The 19,268-nt window shown below is 51.4% G+C and overlaps 1 protein-coding gene across 2 annotated transcripts in view; it reads right to left on the reverse strand.

Moving 5' to 3' along the window:
* Positions 1 to 19,268, reverse strand: part of SH3RF2 (SH3 domain containing ring finger 2) — a 136,060-nt gene that overhangs the window by 24,205 nt on the left and 92,587 nt on the right. Inside the window, exons 6-7 of one of the 2 annotated variants that reach the window (XM_055142994.1) lie at positions 10,058 to 10,155; positions 7,707 to 7,877 (exon numbers count right to left, since the gene is read on the reverse strand). In XM_055142994.1, coding sequence (XP_054998969.1) covers positions 7,707 to 7,877; positions 10,058 to 10,155 — 269 coding nt within the window. The remainder of the gene's footprint in view (positions 1 to 7,706; positions 7,878 to 10,057; positions 10,156 to 19,268) is intronic. The other variant, XM_055142995.1, reaches the window with a different exon arrangement.

Here is a 19,268-nt window from a genome sequence, read left to right on the forward strand (position 1 = left end):
TGTGCTATTGATCCAGCTAGGGCTGGAGTGATAGCACAGTGGTTGGGCGTTTGCCTTTTACGCAGCCGACCCATGTTCAATTCCTCCGCCTTTCTGGGAGAGCCCGGCAAGCTACCGAGAGTATCCCACCCACGCAGCAGAGCCTGGCAAGCTACCCGTGCATATTGGATAAGCCTAAAACAGTAACAATAAGTCTCTCAATGAGAGACGTTACTGGTGCCTGCTTGAACAAATCGTTGAGCAATGGGATCACAGTGACAGACAGTGTTTCTTTTTTTGAGGGTGGGGTGGCACTTGGGCCACATCTGGCAGTGCTCCGGGCTATTCCTGGCTCTGTGCTCAGGAGCGACCCCTGGTGGTGCTCAGGGGACATGGAACGGGGGTTGGCTGCATGCAAGGCAACTGCTCTCCCTCCTGTGCTCCATCTCTCTGGCCCAGGACTCTGGCTTCTAACAGTAGCACGTGTGTCTGCTAAACAGCAATCCTTGTTTCTATTTTGTGGGCTGCAACTCCTGTATTCCACAGGGAACAACTGTTGTTGCTGTGCTGTTCTTGTTATGTCACCAGCCCTGCCTCAGCATGGCAGAGAAGCCCGTCAGTCACCGGTCACTCGGCTGATTACACGGACTGTGTTACGCTGGCCAAGGCCTGAGCGTTAAAAGCAGGCAAAGGGAGATACACGACAACCTTCCAGTATCTGTATCACAAACCACAATGCCCATAAGGGGGTGGGCGAGATAGAGCCTGCCATAGAGAGGCAAGCTGGGGTCCAGGGAGGGGTGATGGGAGGGAACTGGGGACACTGGTGCTGGGAAGTGCACACTGGCGGAGGGCTGGGTGTTGGAACACCGTGGGACTGAAACCTAATCATGAACAGCCTCTTACGAAAGGGTCTACCTCACAGTGATGCAATAAAACTAAACTAAATAAGAATAAAATAAATAAACGGATTGTGTTCATTTCCTGGGACAAGCAACTCAACCAAAGTCCAGTTCAGAGATGCCCTCCCTGTCACTTTCTTGCTCTCAATACCTCTGGGCTTTCCATTTGGCAATTTCTCCTTGATTTCTCCTCTTTCTCCATCTCTTTCCTCTTGCTTAAAAGGCAATGCTATTTAAGCCAGCCAGTGCCATACACAAAAACGTCATTTAACTCTGCCCCAGGAGCACTTGCTACCCAAGGTCCTAGAGGTAGATGCAAGAGGACTCCAGAAGCTACTAAGTCCCAAGTACCTCCTCCCCTTCCCCCCACCCATACCTCCAACCAAGTCCCTCGGTCTTTGGGCCAGAAGCTCAAAACTTCCCGGCACTTCCTTCTAACCTCAAAGCACCGGCCTAGCTTAGAGTGATTGCTGCCACCTGCCTCTGTGGCAATGCTGAGGCCAGGGAAGGGGCATGGCTGCCCACATGAGCACGCTTCGTCCAGACTCTGCACGTGAGCACTGTAGGGTGGGCAGCAAACCCCGCTCTGGCTTCCACAGCTGAGCACTACTTCTGCCCCGCCTTTGCACCGAGGCTTAAACACGTTGGATGCTGCGAAAAGGGCCGAAAACAGGAAAGACAGGTTCCGAAACTGTTCCCAGAGGCCGCCACACGGCAAGGACAGAAGACAGCTAATTAGGGCCCGGCCCCAGTCTTCCCACCCGGCCCGTCTTTGAACGGCTGTTTACAGGCCAAGATGTGACCTCATTTCTCTGAGCCCAGCACCGGGCCCAATTCCAGCAACTCCTGAATCCCAAGTACACCCCCCTGCCCCCCTCTCCGTACCCCCAACCAAGTGCCTCGGCCTTTTGGCCAGAAGCTCAAAACCTCCCAGCACTTCCTTCTAAGCCCAAAGCACCTGCCTGGCGCGTATCCGCTGATTCCCGACACCCTCTGGCAGATGTCGTGGGCCTTTGGGTTTCCAGACAGGGACACAGAGACGCTTAAGCCCAAGTGGGAGTGGCACATGCCTCTGACGTGTATGCAGGTCCCCGTGGCTCTCTGTCAGTGACCCGAGCCCACGGGCCCCCACTGGACAGGGCGTTGTGTCAGCACGTTGGCTGTGCTTGCTCGGCCTCCTGCCGAGGGGAAAGTTGGACTCGGTCATTCTTTCCGTCATGTGCAGAAGGAAGAGGAACTGAGTCGTGGCCCGTGGAAGGCACCGGGGGTGGGGGGCATGGCGGGGGTGGATGGAGGAAGGTCCTAAGAAAGAAACGTCCTGCTGTGTGGGCAGAGAGGAAGAGACGGGGTGGGGGCTTGGGGAGGATGGGGGGCGGCTGGTTTCGGCTCTGCCCAGGAGCTTCCTTCCTGTTTGAAGTCCCAGAGCGAGTGAGTGTGAGACTGGCCGAGTCTGGCCCTCACCGGTGGGGAGGGGCTGCAGGGGGTGGGAGGAAGGTCGGTCCCTTACCCACTCGATGCCCAAAGGGGCTGTCCCGGGATGTTGGTGTGCTCAGAAGTTTGGGTGAAGACGTGACAGATGTTCTGTCCCACCTGGGGCCACCGTGAAATGTGTCCCACCAGCAGAAACCAGCTGGGGTCAGCCCTGGGGGCAGCTCACTGCTAGCGTCTAGCTGAGTTTGGAAGAGCCTGGTAGGTTTTCACTCCCGGTTACTAGGAGGATTCTCTTTGTCTCTGTCTCTCTCTGTCTCTGTCGCCCTGTCTCTGTCTCTCTCTGTCTCTCTCTCTGTCTCTCTCTCTCTCTACTTTCTTTGCTTTTTGGGTCATACCCTGTGATGGTCAGGGTTTACTCCTGACTATGAACTCAGGAATTACTCCATATGGGATGACCATATGGGATGCCAGGGATTGAACCCGGGTCAGCTGCATGCAAGGCAAATGCCCTCCCCACTGGGAGCCCCAGCCCCAGCTGGAAGAATTCTAAGTGGGACAGCTGGCCTTGTGCAAAAGCTCTGCTGTTGGCTCGCCTCCCATCTCTGGTGGACTCAGCTCAGGAGGGGTTTCAGAGACCCCGCGGGCCCCTCACTCTTTGGGTCCTGACTCTTTCTGAAAAAGCTGCACTATAACTCAGGGGGCTGGGGTGGTGTGCATGAAAACAAAGATGGAGTGAGGGGATGCTGGAAACTTCCATGTAGCAGCAGAAAGGGCCTTTGGGATGCAAGTCAACTCTCCAGCTCTCAAACCCAACCTGCTAAAAGCAGCAGCTCTCTGGGGGGCTGAGGGGAGTTCAGAACCAAGATGTGCTGCCCCCAGACAGACCCAGCAGGTACACGCGTCTGCGTCCATCTGTGCTTGCAGAGAGTGAGGCCTCAAGAAACACACACACATGCACACACATACATGCATGCATACACAGAGGGAGAGACATGCACACATACATACATACACGCACACATACACACATGCACACATAGAGGGAGACACACACATACACACAATGCACACAGAGGCAGAGACAGATACACACATACACACATGCACACAGAGGCAGAGACAGACACACACATATATACATGCACACACACATGCACACATACATACATGTACACACAGGGAGAGAGACACACATACACTCACATAAAGACACGTGCACACAGAGGGAGAGAGAGATACACACATGTACACACATGTGTATACACATACACGCATATACAGAGGGAGAGACACACACACGCACACTCACAGACACACAGATACACACACAGACACACACACAAACACACAAAGCTTTGGCCCTCTCACCCCTCGCAGCCCTCTGGGGCACATACTGCCAAGGACTTTTGCTTCTGGGAAACCATGATCCCTAGAAGCAAAACCAGCCCTGCATGTCGAACCCGCAACACGCGCAGGCCAAGTGCAGAGTCTCTGAGCGGGGCCGGAAAGGCCGGGCGCTCCGTGGGCTGAAGCCCCTTCTGCGGTCTGAGCGTCGAGGCTCTTCCGACGCCCTCCAGAACGCAAGAGCAAAGCCACCAGGGATGGAAGCGGGGTCTGGGCCTCCAAGGAGCTGCAGGCCTCGGCCTCTGGGGGAGGCAAGTCCTCTCCCTCCCGAGGACCCTCGGTCCGTGATGAATGATGCAGTCACCGATTCCAATGGCTGGTGCTTTTTGTTTGTTCGGGGGATGCCCGCAGCAGTGCCCAGGGCTTGTGCTGGCTCTGTGCAGGGCTCATTCCCAATGGTGCTGAGGGGACCAGATGGGCTCCAGGGGGTCACACCCGGCTTGGTCGCAAGCAAAGCAAGTGCCCTAGCCATGACACGATCTTTCCAGTCCCAGGATTCCGAGAGTTCTTTTCTAGAACTATTTTAAGAACCAGGGACTGTTTTTACAGAACTATTTTAAGAACCAGGACTCCTGCTTCTGACCTGTACCGAGTGTCCCCAGCAGTCCACTTGGGCCCTGGGCAATTCATGTTCGATCCGCAGAAGATGCTGTTCCTGAGTGGGTCAGTGTCCCCGGGTCTTGCTACTTCTAGATGATTCTCCCTCCTTCCTCAGTTCTTCTGAGCTATAAATTTGTTGTTGTTGTTGTTGAGTCACATCCAGTGACACTGAGGGGTGACTCCTGGCTCTGCACTTAGGAACTACTCCTGGCGTTGGTCAGGGCTCCAACTCAGGCTGGCCGTGTGCAAGGCGGGTGCCCCACGCCAGTGCCAGCACTCTGCCCCAAGCTTTGACTCTTATTATCCAACCCCATCAGCCACCAGCCCCAACTTGGGGCTGCCGTTTTCCATCTGAGGTGCTCCCTTCATTTCTTCAGGGTCCCAGCCCTGTCACCAGCCCTTCTCTCCAGTATAATTGGTCCTGTCTTGGAAACTGGCATTTTTGTCTTAGGACTTTAGATACCAGCTTAAGTCTGGCTCTCTCCAGTAAATGCTAGATATTTTTATCACTCATAACTTCTCTGCTGAAAGGACTGAGTATCTGAAACAACCTGATTCTACCTAAGCGTTTGCTCTTTACCCACCTTAAAATTTAATATTTTTTAGGGGAGGGGCCACCCTTTCCATTGGTGCCAGAGGAAATCTAACCTGGGGCTCTTACATGTAAAGCATTTTCTCCTGATTTTGAACTATCTCCCCAGTCCTCAAAAATCTATTCTTTTTGGTTTATGCCACCATCTCGGTATGAGGCCATCCCATCTTTCGACGAAATGTCCAAAAGACATGGATTCACCTCGAAGCGCATCTAGTCCTTCACATGGATACTTGTCAGACCATCGTGCTGTCTCTCCCTTCAAAGAACATCTCGGGTTTTTCATAACAAACAATACAACATATATTATTTCGGTTCTGCTTTGGGGCAGAGATTGGGGTTCAAGATGGAAAGAACTGAAATATGGTGGTGGGAAGATATTATGGTGGTGGGACTGGTGTTTGACTATTAAAGGTAATCAGATATTGTGAACTACTTGAAAAAATAAAAGTCACTGTCACTGTCATCCCATTGTTCATCGATTTGTTCAAGCGGGCACCAGTAACGTCTCTCATTGAGAGACTTATTGTTACTGTTTTTGGCATATCCAATGCCAAAAGGGCTGGAGCGATAGCACAGCAGTTGGGTGTTCGTCTTTCACTCGGCCGACCCGTGTTTGATTCCTCCGCCCCTCTTGGAGAGCCCCGAAAGCTACCGAGAGTATGGAGCCCGCATGGCAGAGCCTGGCAAGCTACCTGTGCGTATTGGACATGGATAAAATAAAAAAATTTAAAAAATCATAGCAACCAAAACAAACAAGCAAACAAACAAAAAAGAACATCAAAGACTCTACCCACTTCTCTCCGCCTCCCTGGCTCACGTCCTGGGTCTAGTCACCAACACACCTTCCCTGGATTATTGCAATAGCCTCAGATAATCTCTCTGCGTTCACCTCCTCCTCTTTACAATTTGTCCCCAACCCAGAAACTAGAGGGTTCTGGTGACAACGTGTTAGATCCTAAATCTCTTCTAACATCCTTCGCTGTGACCCAGGAATTCTTACGAGCTGGCCTTCCTGTTACCATCCCGTTTCCTCTCAGATGCTCCAGTTCGGTCCCATGGGTCAAGTCAAGGACACTCCTACCTCAGGGCCTGAGTACTTGCTGTTCCTTTGGCTAGGATACACGTTCCTCAGAGATCATGTGGCTTAACTCCTTAACTTCTCAGTAAGGCCAACCTGATCAACCCTGACCAACATTTTTTTTTTGTTTGTTTTGGTGGTGGTGGTGGTGGGGGTTGGGTCACACCCAGCGATACTCAGGGATTACTCCTGGCTCTGCACTCAGGAATTACTCTTGGTGGTGCTTGGGGGACCATATGGGATGCTAGGGATCGAGTCTGGGTTGGCTGTATGCAAGATAAATGTTCTACCCACTGTGCTATTGCTCTGGCCCCCCCTGACCAACATAATTGTATCCCCTTTCCTGAAATGCTTTTCTTCTTGGGTCTTCTTGCACCCTATAGACAGTACTTAGTGATCTCTCTGTCCCTCATGAATATAAGCTCCTGAGAGCAGGGATTTGAAGTGTTCTGCTCACTGGGGTCTGCTCTCCAGTGTCTCACACCTAGTAGATGCTCAGTAAATACTTGGTGAATAAATGAATTAAAGTGTTGGTTAGACACATTGTTTGTCTTTGGAGATGTCCCCACTATCTAACCAATTCCAACAGCCTTCTACTGAAGGGAAGAGCTCGGATCTTCTGCTCCAAGTTTTTACCCTGTGAAGAGAGATTTTCTATACAAAACAGGGACCCTAGAATTGGCCTGCATTCTTCCTAGAAAAGGAAGCCATTATCTCAACAGCCAGCCTGACGGGAAAATAGTCTATGGCTTACAAAGTGCAGCTTTTTATTGAATCCTGTCTGTCTTTTCTTCTTCTTCTTTTAAAATTTTTGTTTTGTTTTGTTTTTGGGGCCTCATCAGTGATGTTCAGAGTTACTCCTGGCTTTGCACTCAGCAATTACCCCTGGCAGTACTTGGGGGGACCATATGGGGTGGTGCCAGGGATCAAACCTGGGTTGGCTGTGTGCAAGACCAATGCCCTCCCTGCTGTACGATAGCTCCAGCCCAAACCCCGACTTTCGAAGGCAGACCCATGGGTTGATCTGCGTCCTTTTAGAATACTAATTTACAGTCCTAATTTACATAATTTCCTAATTGACAGTCGGCTATGGCCCCACGCCCTGCTTCCACAGCGTACTTAAGCCAACTTTCTTTATCATTGCTCCTGGAATGGTTTTCTGTCTCCTCACCATCCTTGATGCCCCCCTCCAGACTATGGGTCTTGCCTACATGAAAGACCCCCAGACTGGACATATAACTGCAGGTCTGGGCCACCCCCTGAGAGTGCAGTGGGGCTCCCATTGTCCTGGGGGTTATGACTCAGGTCTGTGTCAGAAAGACAGCGCCTGATGTGGCGCCTTGCTGTCGCTCACAGACTTCCCGGTGGTGGGGGTGGAGGGCGAGGAGGAGGCATGAAGGAAGGACTGTGCACGTCTGGGGCAGTGGAGTGAGATGGTTAGAGGCAACCTGGGCTGGGATAGCCAGAGAATGAGACAGTTATTTGGAAAAAAAAAAAAGACCTGGAGGGTCGCTAGTGTTAGACCTGAGCTGTAGGTCAGCACTCTGGAAGTCTGTGGCTCCCACCTGTCCCCATTGATCAAGTATGGGACAGAAACGGGGACAGAAACAGTGTTTTGGCCACACTCTGAAAGCATTCGGAGTCTTCGCTTCAATGACGCGCTGGTGGCCCCTGCCTACGTGACCCACACCCCATGCCCAGGATGGGAGGGACACACCTGAAGATGGGCATGACATAGTTGTGTGGGAAGATGCCCACTCGCCCGGTGACCAAGGAGATGCCCTTGAGCCAGCCGTCGTGGTACTTCCCCAGGACCCTGACGCCTTCTCCCTTCTGCAGGTCCAGTTCCTCGGGTCCGTGGGCTGCGTAGGAGCGCAGGGCCACAAACCTGCGGAGACAGCGGACGGGCCAGGTGAAGGAGGGGCAGGAGCCGCGGGGGGGGGGGGGGCCGGGGGAAACAAGCCCCTCAGTCTAGTGTTCATAACCCAAGGCCTGCAGGAGCAGAGGCTGAGCGCAGAGCGGGGCGCCTCACTGCGCAGGCGCCGGGCCCCCAGCTCCGTCTCCAGCCTCACAGGGCGAGATCCCGGTGCCCTCACCCGGGTCTGAGCGGTGTCACAGTGCCACGCTGGACACCGAGTATAGCAGGGCCGAAGACCACGGGAAGTATCCCCCAGTGCCCCTGGGCAATGCTGGGGAAGCCCCCTCCCGCAGAAGAAGAAAGACGAATAAAGCTCACTCGTGTTTGGTTTGGGGGCCACAGCTGGCGGTGCTCAGGGCTTACGCCCGTCTCTGTGCTCAGGGCTTAGGGGACCACGTGTGGTGCTGGGGATCGGACGCGGGTCCGCCGCGCGCGAGGCAAGCACGTGGCCTGCTGTATTATTGCTTGGGCCCCAAAGCTCACTTATTTAAATAGCAAATCGAGGGGCTGGAGCGATAGTACAGCGGGGAGGGCGTTTGCCTTGCACGCGGTCTATCCGGGTTCGATTCCCAGCATCCCATATGGTACTCTGAGCACTGCCAGGAGTGATTCCTGAGTGCAGAGGTAGGAGTAACCCCTGTGCATTGCCAGGTGTGACCCAAAAAGAAAAAAAAAAGGCAAATTGAAACCAGTAAATACACGTTGATGAATGTGATCAGCGGGGTGGCATCTGGTTGGGATGGCAGTGACGGGGACCAGGCCTCCTTCCTGCCTCTCCTCTCGCTTGTATCACACGGAGGACCACACAGTGAGGCCACAGTGGGGGTGTCAGTGGGGAAAAAAATATATATATATGTATATATATATACTTTTTTGCTTTTGGGGTCACACCTGGTGATGCACAGGGGTTACTCCTGGCTTTGCACTCAGGAATTACTCCTGGCAGTGCTCGGGGGACCATATGGGATGCTGGGGATCGAACCCAGGTCGGCCGCATGCAAGGCAAACACCCTAATTGCTGTGCTATTGCTCCAGCCCCGGCAGTGGGAATATATTTCACTAGAGAAAGCAGTTGGCTGGCAGGAATTAGGGCTGAGCTGGCTCTCTTGTCTAGAAGCAATGGCCTCTCCCTAGGGGGCAACGAAAACAGCCAGAGCCATGAAGGCAGGAGAAAGGTGGGGCGGGCAGGAAGTCTCCTGGTTCGCTCCCGTCTCTGAGCAGAGGGGCTGGCTTAGGACCCCAGAAGTGGCCGGCAAAGCTCCTTCGTTGTGGGCTGGGAAGCAGCCTCAGGGGAGCAGGAGGTTTCACTTGGGCTCCCGGCTATGAGACAGGGGTCGGGTGGGAGAGGCAGGGAGACACAGCGGACCTGGGGTGCTGAGTCGGGAACCCGGCAGAGTCCTTTGGGTTAGAACAGTGACTTTCTCTCCAGGAGGGATCCAGGTAACTTCTAGCTCTGTGTCTGGGAGAGGAGACTCTAGGGAATGTGCGGTTCTCGGGAGAATCTCTGCCCAACTAAGGTCTTACACCGTCGCCCACATTGGCGGGCCAGTCCAGAGGTACTGACGCTCAGACTAGAAATCTGGAAACTCTTCTAGACCCTCAAGACGAGGAATATTGGAACGGTTTATCCACGGGGCTAGGAATGATCTCATCTGCAGCCCTTCCCCAGTCAACTTGTCATTGAAAAAACAACAACAACAACAAAAAACCCAAAAAACCATGGTTCCTTTTGTTTTGGGGCCACACTTGCTCAGGGCTTACTCCTGGCTCTGTGCTCAGGGCTCACTCTTGGCGGGCTTGGGGGACATCTGGGATGCCAGGGGTTGGACCCGGATTAGCTGTGTGTAAGGCAAACATCTTCCCCACTATACTCTGGCTCCAGCCCCACTGCGGACTGGAGGGCAGAGACCAAGCTCCCAGCACCATCACCTCTGAGTCCCTAACTGTAGTAAAATCAGGAGCAGGAATGACGGAGCTTCGCTCCTGCGTGTTTGCCAGCCCCGTTTCCTCGGGAGGTGGCAAAGCACTAGAAGCTCTAACCTCCGGGGGCTGCTTGGTGTGGTGGCAGCCCACAGCAGCGCATCGGCAGGGAGGGCTGGCGACGTGTTGGCCCGTGGGTCAAGCATGGTACTCATATGCTTGGTACTCACATGTTAGCCGCGAGGTGCTGCTGGGAGCTGGGCAGGCTGAGGATGGCGGCCGCCGTGGGGTGCCCTGGGGAGGCCGGCCCGGGGTGGTACGCGCTGACCTGCAGAGGAAACACAGCACAGGGGACCCGTGAGTGCACTGGCCACCGCAGGAAGACCCGATGCGGCTGGAAGCCCACGGCAGCCTGTGGGACGGAGAGGGTTGTGGCCTGCCCCGGACACATGCCGGCGCCTCACTCTGACACGCGTCAGCTACAGCCCCTGCGTGAGGCCCTGATCAGCCTCAGAGCTGGTCACGCCGCTTCCTTGCTCTGTTCGCTCAGTCCTTGGATGCACAGCTTCCCGCTGTGGAACTCTACCTCGGAAAGTGATTACAGAGCTAATACCGACGGAACACGTCATGCTTGCCAGGCGGTTAAAAGTGCTTTATAAGCATCAGCTAATTCAATTTATTTAAAAAAATTTTTGGTTGGGGGGGTCACACCCAGTGATGCTCGGGATACTCCTGACTCTGGAATTGCTCCTGGTGGTGTTCGGGGGACCCTAGGGGATGCCAGGGATCGAACCTGTGCCCTGCTTGTTGTACTATGGCTCTGGCCCTGCCTCAGTCCTTGGATGTACATCTTTCCTCTTGTGAAGCCCGACCTTGGGAAGTGATTAGGGAGCTTACGCTGATGGAGCACGTCATGCTTGCCAGGCAGCTTAAAGCAATTTAAAAGTGCCAGCTTGGTCCATTTAAAGTGACTATTACTATCAGCCTCGTGTTTGGGAAAAAGAAAGAGATGGAAAGTTCATCCAGGTAGGACAAACATTTCAAAGTGGCAACCTAGGTCCTGACTTCAGACTCTTTAATGCTGTTATTAGCACATGTCTGTGCACACACACACACACACACACACACACACACACACATAACTGAGCCCGGGATGGACAGGGGAAGTCTGTTAAATGTTCGTTTTTTTTGTTTGGGGGCCACATTAGGTGGTGCTCAGGGCTTACTCCTGGCTCTGCACTTGGGAATCACTTTTGGTGGGGCTTGGGGACCACATGAGATGCCAGAGATTGAATCTGGGTTGGCCCCATGCAAGGCAAATGCCCTGTCTGCTGTACTATCTCTGTGGCAGAGAGATAGTTCAGTGGGAAGGGTGTTTGCCTTGCACGCGGCCAGTCCAGGTTCGATTCCCAGCATCCCATATGGTCCCCCGAGCACTGCCAGGAGTAATGTCTGAATGTAGAGCCAGGAGTAAGCCCTGAGCATCACCAGGTGTGGCCCCCCACCCCCCAACACAAACAAGCAAATAACAACAACAAAGACTCCTTTCCCTTCCCGTCCCCATTCCCTTCCCCTTGTTGCTTCTGTCATTGCAGTGCCCTGGGTCATGAGGGGGGAGATTGCACCATTTGGATGTGGCACTTGCACCCGTGCTCAGTGGTAGCTGCATGCAGGTACAGTGCTCACACACTGCAGTGGAAGCATCCACTTATCGTGCTCACAGAGAAGACAGTGCTAGTGGTGGAGAACTGCAGGACTGCAGTCAGCACTCAGGGGTGCCACTCGTGGGTACCGCCAAGTACTTAACTCACGACCCCAAGGCTGCAGGGCAGGCACTTAACATTAACATTTTTGTTTGTTTGCTTTTGAGCCACACCTGGTGATGCTCAGGCATTACTCCTGGCTCTGTGCTCAGGGATCACTCCTGGTGATGTTCAGAGGACCATCTGGGATGCCAGGGATCCAGCCAGGGTTGGCCACGTGCAAGGCAAAATGCCCTACCTGTGTATCTCACCAGCCCCAAGGCGAGTACTTTCAGCCCCTAAAGCAGCCCCTCCCCTCAAACTTTTCTTCTCCAGAAAAAGAAAAGAAAGAGGGAGCAGCAATGCTGAGGTCTCCTATTTTCCTAGAAACGTCCTGGAACCAACGCATGACCTAACAGATTCCAACTGACCCGGAACAACAAAAGGTTCAGACTTGCGAACTTCCTGCACGGTTGAACTTCCATGTACAATGTTTGATTTCCCCCCCAGCACCTTCCTGCTATGAGCCCCCAATTACCAAAAGCCTTACTAGAAACAAGAACTGTTTAATGAATATCTTGTGTTCTATGTATTGTGCACCAGCTTCTTAAGCACAATGAGGAAGGCTGAGAACAGAAAATATTAAGGTGATCCTTAAGGCAGAAAAAAACCACATCGACAACACTGTATTTATCCATCCTGTAAGTGCACACTGTTTACAAGAAAATCTGCGTGTACGTGGACCTGTGCAGTTAAGACTGGTATTCTCAAGGGTCAACAGCATTTGGCTTTATTTTCTTCTTGGCACGTTATCATAGGTTGTTTCTTCGCTTACTAGCTATCCCCTCACTAGACTGGCCCTCGGTGACAAGAACTCTGTACCGTATTGCATGTTTCATCTCTTATATTTCTTTTATGGGGCTCCCAAGCAGTGCTCAGGAGGCCCACAGGTCCCACCAGTTTCTGGTCAGTGGTTCAAGGCACAGTGTTGCTGCTTGGATCCTGCAGCACTGGGGAGGACCGGCACACCGAACAGTGCTAGGGACTCTCAGGGTCACACACTTGGTGCTTGAAGGCCTCCAGGGCTGAAACCAGTGAATCTCAGGGGATCATTTAGTGTCAGGAATTGAACCCAGGTCAGGCGCACACTGGGCATCTGCTCTAACTGTGTGCTATCTCCCAGCCCCCTTTGTCACTGTATTTCTTTGTTTTCTGGTTGGTTTCTTTGGTCAGGGGCACACCTGGCGATGTACTCAGGATCCCTCCTGGTGGGCTCTGGGGACCATATGGGATGCCACAGGTTGACCCCACGTTGGCTGTGTGCAAGGCAAGTACCCTACCCGCTGTACTATCCAGTCCCTCATTGTATTTATTTATTTCTTTGTTTTTTTTGGGCCACACCCAGCAATGCTCAGGGGTTACTCCTGGATTCTGCACTCAGGAATTACTCCTGGCAGTGCTTGGGGTACCGTATGGAATGTCGGGGATCTAACCTCTGTTGGTTGCATGCAAGGCAAAGCCCTATCTACTGTACAATCACTCCAGCTCCTCTCTGTATTATGTATTCAACTTCTACTTAATTGTAGCTTAATGAAAGCATACATGCATGCATGAATGAAAAGGAATTCCTACCCAACACATCAAGGACTAATACATCTCAGTCATCTGCCTGCTATTCAGAGCAAATACATTCAATCTTCTTTAGTCAGCAACCATAAATCATGCTGGGGTGTGTGTGTGTGTGTGTGTGTGTGTGTGTGTGTGTGTGTGTGTGTGTGTGTGTGTGTGTGCTTATTCCTAGCACTGTGCTTTTTATGGGCACACTATTGTCTGTATATGGTTATTTGAGCAAGTGTGAATATGCTACCAGCTGCATGTGTATGGGTCTCTATGTAAGTATGTATGTTTGTGCAGAAGCCATGACAAAAATGTATGCACATATGTGATGCACTGATCTACTGTATGTTGGTTATGTTTGCTCATGTCTGTCTATGAATTGATATGCATATATGCTATGTGATTATATATCCTTTGTTTGTATCTGTTGTTTCCAACGTTCTCCCTTCCGAAATCCGACACTCCATTTCATCAGTAAAGAAGTGTACAGCACCCGGTCCAGACAAGGTCAGACCCGAACTCCTGAAGAATCTGCCGCCAGTACTCGTCAATACACTGGCTCAGCTCTTCACACGCTACCTGTCTGAATGCAAGGTTCCATCCCAATGGAAAACCAGCAGGACCGTTCTGTTGTACAAGAAGGGAGACATCCACGACATCGGCAACTATCGCCCGATCTGCCTGTTGTCCATGGTCTACAAGTTATTCACTAGAGCCACCCCGAATAGGATCGACAGAACACTAGATGAAGGATAATCATGTGAGCAAGCCACATTCCAAAAGGGATTCAGCATGATCAACCATATCCACAAGGTGACCAAGCTCACTGGGGTTTCACGAGAGTTCAAGATGCTGCTCTGTCTAATGTTCATTGATTTAAAGAAGGCCTTTGATTCTGTTGAGACTGAAGTGGTCATTGAAGTCCTAGCCAAACAGAGCGTTCAAACTCAGTACATCAAGATCCTCTGCGAGCTGTATTACGGATTCACCACCAGGATCTCACCATTCTACGAGGAAGTGATCATCGACATAAAGAGAGGGGTTCGGCAGGCTGATACCATTTCACCAAAACTCTTCAGTACCACCCTTGAGAACATCATGCAATGACTGGAATGGAAAGGAGTGGGAGTGAAGATAGATGGTCGGCAACTACACCACCTCCACTTCGCTGATGACATCGTTTTCATAACACCAAATATCAGCCAAGCAGCACGAATGCTGGCTGACTTCAACTGTGGGTGTGGAAAGGTTGGACTGCAGCTGAATCTCACCAAGACAATGTTCATGAGAAATGGACTAGTTCATGATGTTCCATTTGCCCTCAACAAAACAAACATCTCCGAATGCAGCAGTTATGTGTACCTAGGTGGAGAACTCAACATGACAAACGACCTGGCACCTGGGCTGCGCAGGAGGAAGAGAGTGGCGTGGAATGCCTACAAGAGCATCGAAGAAGTGGTTAAGAGGATGAAGAACCTCTGCCTCTGGGCACATCTTTTCGACTCCACTGTTCTTCCTGCACTAACATATGTCTCAGAGATCTGGGTCCTACAAAAACAGGATGAGAACACTATTCAGGTATCCCAACGAGGAATCAAAAGAACTGTGCTTGGAGTATCACGTTTCACTCAAGTGAGAGAAGGAATCCAGAGTTCCAACCTCTGTCAACGGTCAAGAATCAGGCACGCTGTCTTGTTTGCCAAGGTGTCTAAAATCAGATGGGCCAGACAAGTCATGCGATTTAGAGATGACCACTGGACTAGAGCTGTTACTGACTGGATTCCACGAGATGTCAAAAGACCACGTGGCCGCCCACCTATGAGATGGTCAGACTTCTTCGTCAAGACCCTGAATGAATGGTTTGAAGCTCTTTGTGTTCCTGGATCGAACAGACGCCATTGGGCTACACTAGCACGCAACAGGGACAAATGGAGACGTTACTGGCACCCCGCTCGAACAAACTGATGAACAATGGGATGACAAGTGATACAAGTGATACAAGTATCTGCGACTGTAAACGACTCTGGAGTTCTCTGTGTTGCATAAGACTCCAGAGGTAGGTGCAGACAGGAGCATAGTTTTCTGTGCGCATCTGTTTCAATGACTATCAGTGTAGGTGTGGCTGGGTATGTATGTGATATTTTAGTAATCCAGTTATAGGATCAGAAAACCATTCTTGTTAGAGAATAACAAGGGTTGATAAGAATGTAGTAAAGCGAAATCCTTACACAGTCTGGGGGCATGTTAAAGGGAACAGCCCCTTTGAAGGAGTCTGGCACGTATACTCCAATGATTAAACACAGAATCACGAGACAACCCTGTAAGTCTTCTCCTAGTCCATAGGCAGGCAAATGAAGACATACATCCATACAAAAAAATTACACATGACTGTTTAACACAGCATAACAATACTAGCTAAAAAAAGGTGGATATCCAAATGCCCATTCATTGATGGATGTCTATATAAGCAAATACCTTCTATATTCAATGGACTATTAATCAGCCATAAAAGGAATGAAGTATTGATACATACTAGAACATGGATAAATACTGAAGACATTAGACTAAGTAGAAGAAAACAGAGTCAAAAGACCACATTATATAATCCCATTGATTAAAAAGTGCCTAAATTGGGGAAATCCAGTTCAAAAGCTGGTAAATGGTTTCTAGGGGTCGAGGAGATGGGGATATAGGGATTTTTTGAGGGGGCTCTTTTTGGGTGACACTTGGTGATTCTCAGGGTTATTCTTGGCTCTGCTCTCAGAAATTACTCCTGGTGGTGCTCAGAGGACCATATTGGGTGCCGGGGGTCGAAATCAGATGGGCTGCATGCAAGGCAAATGCCCTACAATAGCTCTAACCTTCTAGGGCTTCTTTTTGAGGCGGTAAAATGTCAAACTGAGGTAATAATGGTTGTGCATACGTGTGCGTGTACACTTTGAATGGGTGAAATGTATGGCACACGCATTCCATCTGGAGAAGCTCTCAAAAGTAAAACCACTCGGGGCTGGAGCAATAGCACAGCGGGTAGGGCGTTTGCCTTGCACGCGGCCGACCCGGGTTCGATTCCCAGCATCCCATATGGTCCCCTGAGCACCGCCAGGGGTGATTCCTGAGTGCAGAGCCAGGAGTAACCCCTGTGCATCGCCAGGTATGACCCAAAAAAAAAAAGCAAAAAAAAAATAATAATAAAATAAAAAATAAATTCCCTTTAAAAAAAAAAAAAAAAAAGTAAAACCACTCTGGGGTGACTCACCCACAGCTCTTGAATGTTGCCTGAAGTGTTCAAAGCCTTGCAATCAAATATTGACAAATAGCTCCTTCAAACAGATGAAACGTTGTTGGCTTTAGCTAAGCTGCTGCTTCCCCGTGAGTGGGTGAGAGAAATCCCTACGGGGTGTGCCAAGGGAGAGCCTGGTTATGCGAGTGAACGGCTAATCTTATGTTTGTGGAGACTGCCGGGCCACTGATTAACAGGCTAAACTTCACTTAATACCCATGACTTTGGGGTGGTAGAACAAACAGCTCTCCTCTCCGTCAACGCCATTCATCACCCGGGGAGGAGGAAGGAGGCAGAAGGCAGAGCCAGGCTCTGTGCTACCTGGTTCAGCTTTCCAGTTCTCCAGCCATCATCTTTTCTCCTGAACCTGGCCGGGGGAGAAAAATCAAAGGGCCGGGCATGGAGCTCATTTTCACATGGGGTGGGGAAAGGGGCCATTGCTAAGGTGATGTCTTGGAGGGGAAGGGAGAAAACTGGTGGCGGAAGGGGAAGGAGGAAATGTAAGGTTTGCTTGGGAGGGTGGATGGTGGATGAAACAGTGACATTCCCAGAATCAAAGATCACCCTGCCCCCGGCGCAGAGGACAGGACTGATGGCCCGCCTGGGACAGGAAGCTACCAGACTGCGTCCCGTGCTTCCTCACATCCAAGCAGATAACAGATAACAGGCCAGACCAAGCACACCGGCGCCACTGGTCTCGATTCCCTTCTCCCCTTTTCCCACCCAAGAGAACTTAAAAGCCCCCTCAGTCTCTCCCAGGGTGCAGCTGTACCCCAGTCTCATTAGGGGTTCGTGAGCTCTGTCCAGGAGTACACCCCAGTAAACTTCTCCTGCTTCCTTCACTTTGTCTTTGTCCCTCTGTCTGCAGTAGACAGGGCTCTTGCATCTATCAGGCAGGGGAGAAGGGGCGAAAGGGGAGAAAGTAAGAAGAGAGAAGAGAGAAATTGGGCGAGATAAATAGTGGGAGAAAGAGACAGATGCAGGGGCCAGAGCAATAATACAGCGGGTTGGGCATTTGCCTTGCACACAGCTGACCTGGGTTCAACCCCTGCCATCCCATATGGTCCGCAGAGCACCACCTGGAGTAACTGAATGCAGAACCAGGGGGAACCCCTGAGCATCAGCAGGTGTGATCCAAAGAGCTGAGAGAGAGAGAGGGAGACAGAGAGAGGGAGAGAGAAAGAGAGAGAGGGAGAGAGAGAGAGAGAGAAAGAGAGAGAGGGAGAGAAAGAGAGAGGGAGAGAGAGAGAGAGAGGAAAGAGATAGAAGTCACAGTAGGCATCTAGCAAGTGACCTATCACTGTCACTGTCATCACTGTCATCCCTAGTAAATCCCATTGATTTACTAGAGTGGGTGCCAATAACGTTTCCACTTATCTCAGCCCTGAGATTTAGCAGCCTCTCCTTACTCATTTTTCCCAACAAGTGGAGGCTCTTTCATGGTCAGGGGAATGAGACCTGTTATTGTGACTGTATTTGGCACATCGAATTTGGCAAGTGACCTACGGAGGAGGAAATCAACAGTGGAAAACAGATCACACATAGGCTCAATGACTAAGGCCAAAATCAGGATGAATGAATGATTGTGGGAGATAAAGGTGGAGAGAAGAAACTGGCACAGAAACGAAGGCCCCACCTGGTCCCTGAGACAGCCAGAGGGAGGGACCCCTTCTGAGGAGACCGGTGGGCTTCTGTCTCTGGGATCCCAGGGGAGCCCAGCTTCCCGAGGCACTTCCCAGCGTGCAGGGGGGACTTGCAGTTCCCTGAGCCTGCAAACGGAGGCTCATGAAGACCCTAATGCACCAGCGCTTCCTGGCATGGGGGTCCTGACTGGAGCAGGATCAAAGCGGGGTTGTATTTGAGGGGTTTCTAGAAACACTTCCCTTGCTCTTGAAGGAAAAGACTCATTTGAAAGAAGCCTTTGTCAGTAACCAGAATCCACAGCTGCTGTGGCCCTGGGAGTTTTTAGGTGTTAAATCAGGAGGATGGGACTGTGAAGTCTTGGGGGCACCCTGGAGGCATCCCCTTGACTCTCCACAGAGAGTAGAGGAGGCCCAGGGAGTGAGGCTTCCCCAAAGACGTCCTACTGGGTTCAAACTCACTTGTCAGGCTGTGGCTCCACCAGCTCTCATCTGTAGAATGGGGCAACAACGGTATTTCTCTCAGAGGTATTGGAGGTATTGTAGAAGACAATCCATGTGTTATAAGGGTGACTTCTATTTTTTAATTTTTAAATCATTAAAAATTTTTTTGATTAGTGAATCACCGTGAAGTACAGTTACAGACTTACAAACTTTCGTGCTTGCATTTCAGTTATCCAGTGCCCATCCCTCCACCAGTGCCCACTCTCCACCGCCAATGGCGTAAGTGTGACTTCTTTTGGTCTGCAAAGATGTGTGCTGCTTCCGAAGGCGGGGACAGGGTGCCTGAAGCCCTCGTTTTACTCAGTAGCTCTGCAAGGTCTCACACGGAGAGCAGCGCCCAAGAATGTGACGGGGGATGGGAGCAAGCGACATTACTTTCTTCCAGGGGCAAACATTTCTTTCTTCCAAAATGCAACTTTGCTCTGCCCCTGCCTGTGCATCTGATGTGGGCAGGTGCCTCCTGCCCCGTCAGCCAACCCTGCCCCAGCCAGGCGGGCCTGCAGCCCTGCCTGGCTTGGAGGGACAAGAAGCGGCCACTCACTGCTGCTGTTTCTTTCCTCAGAGAATGACAGCAACGAGAGAGAGAGAGAGAGAGAGAGAGAGACAGAGAGACAGAGAGAGAGAGACAGAGAGAGAGACAGAGAGACAGAGAGAGACA

This window comes from Sorex araneus, chromosome 6 (genome assembly GCF_027595985.1).
Source record: "Sorex araneus isolate mSorAra2 chromosome 6, mSorAra2.pri, whole genome shotgun sequence".
NCBI classification, from domain to species: domain Eukaryota; kingdom Metazoa; phylum Chordata; class Mammalia; order Eulipotyphla; family Soricidae; genus Sorex; species Sorex araneus.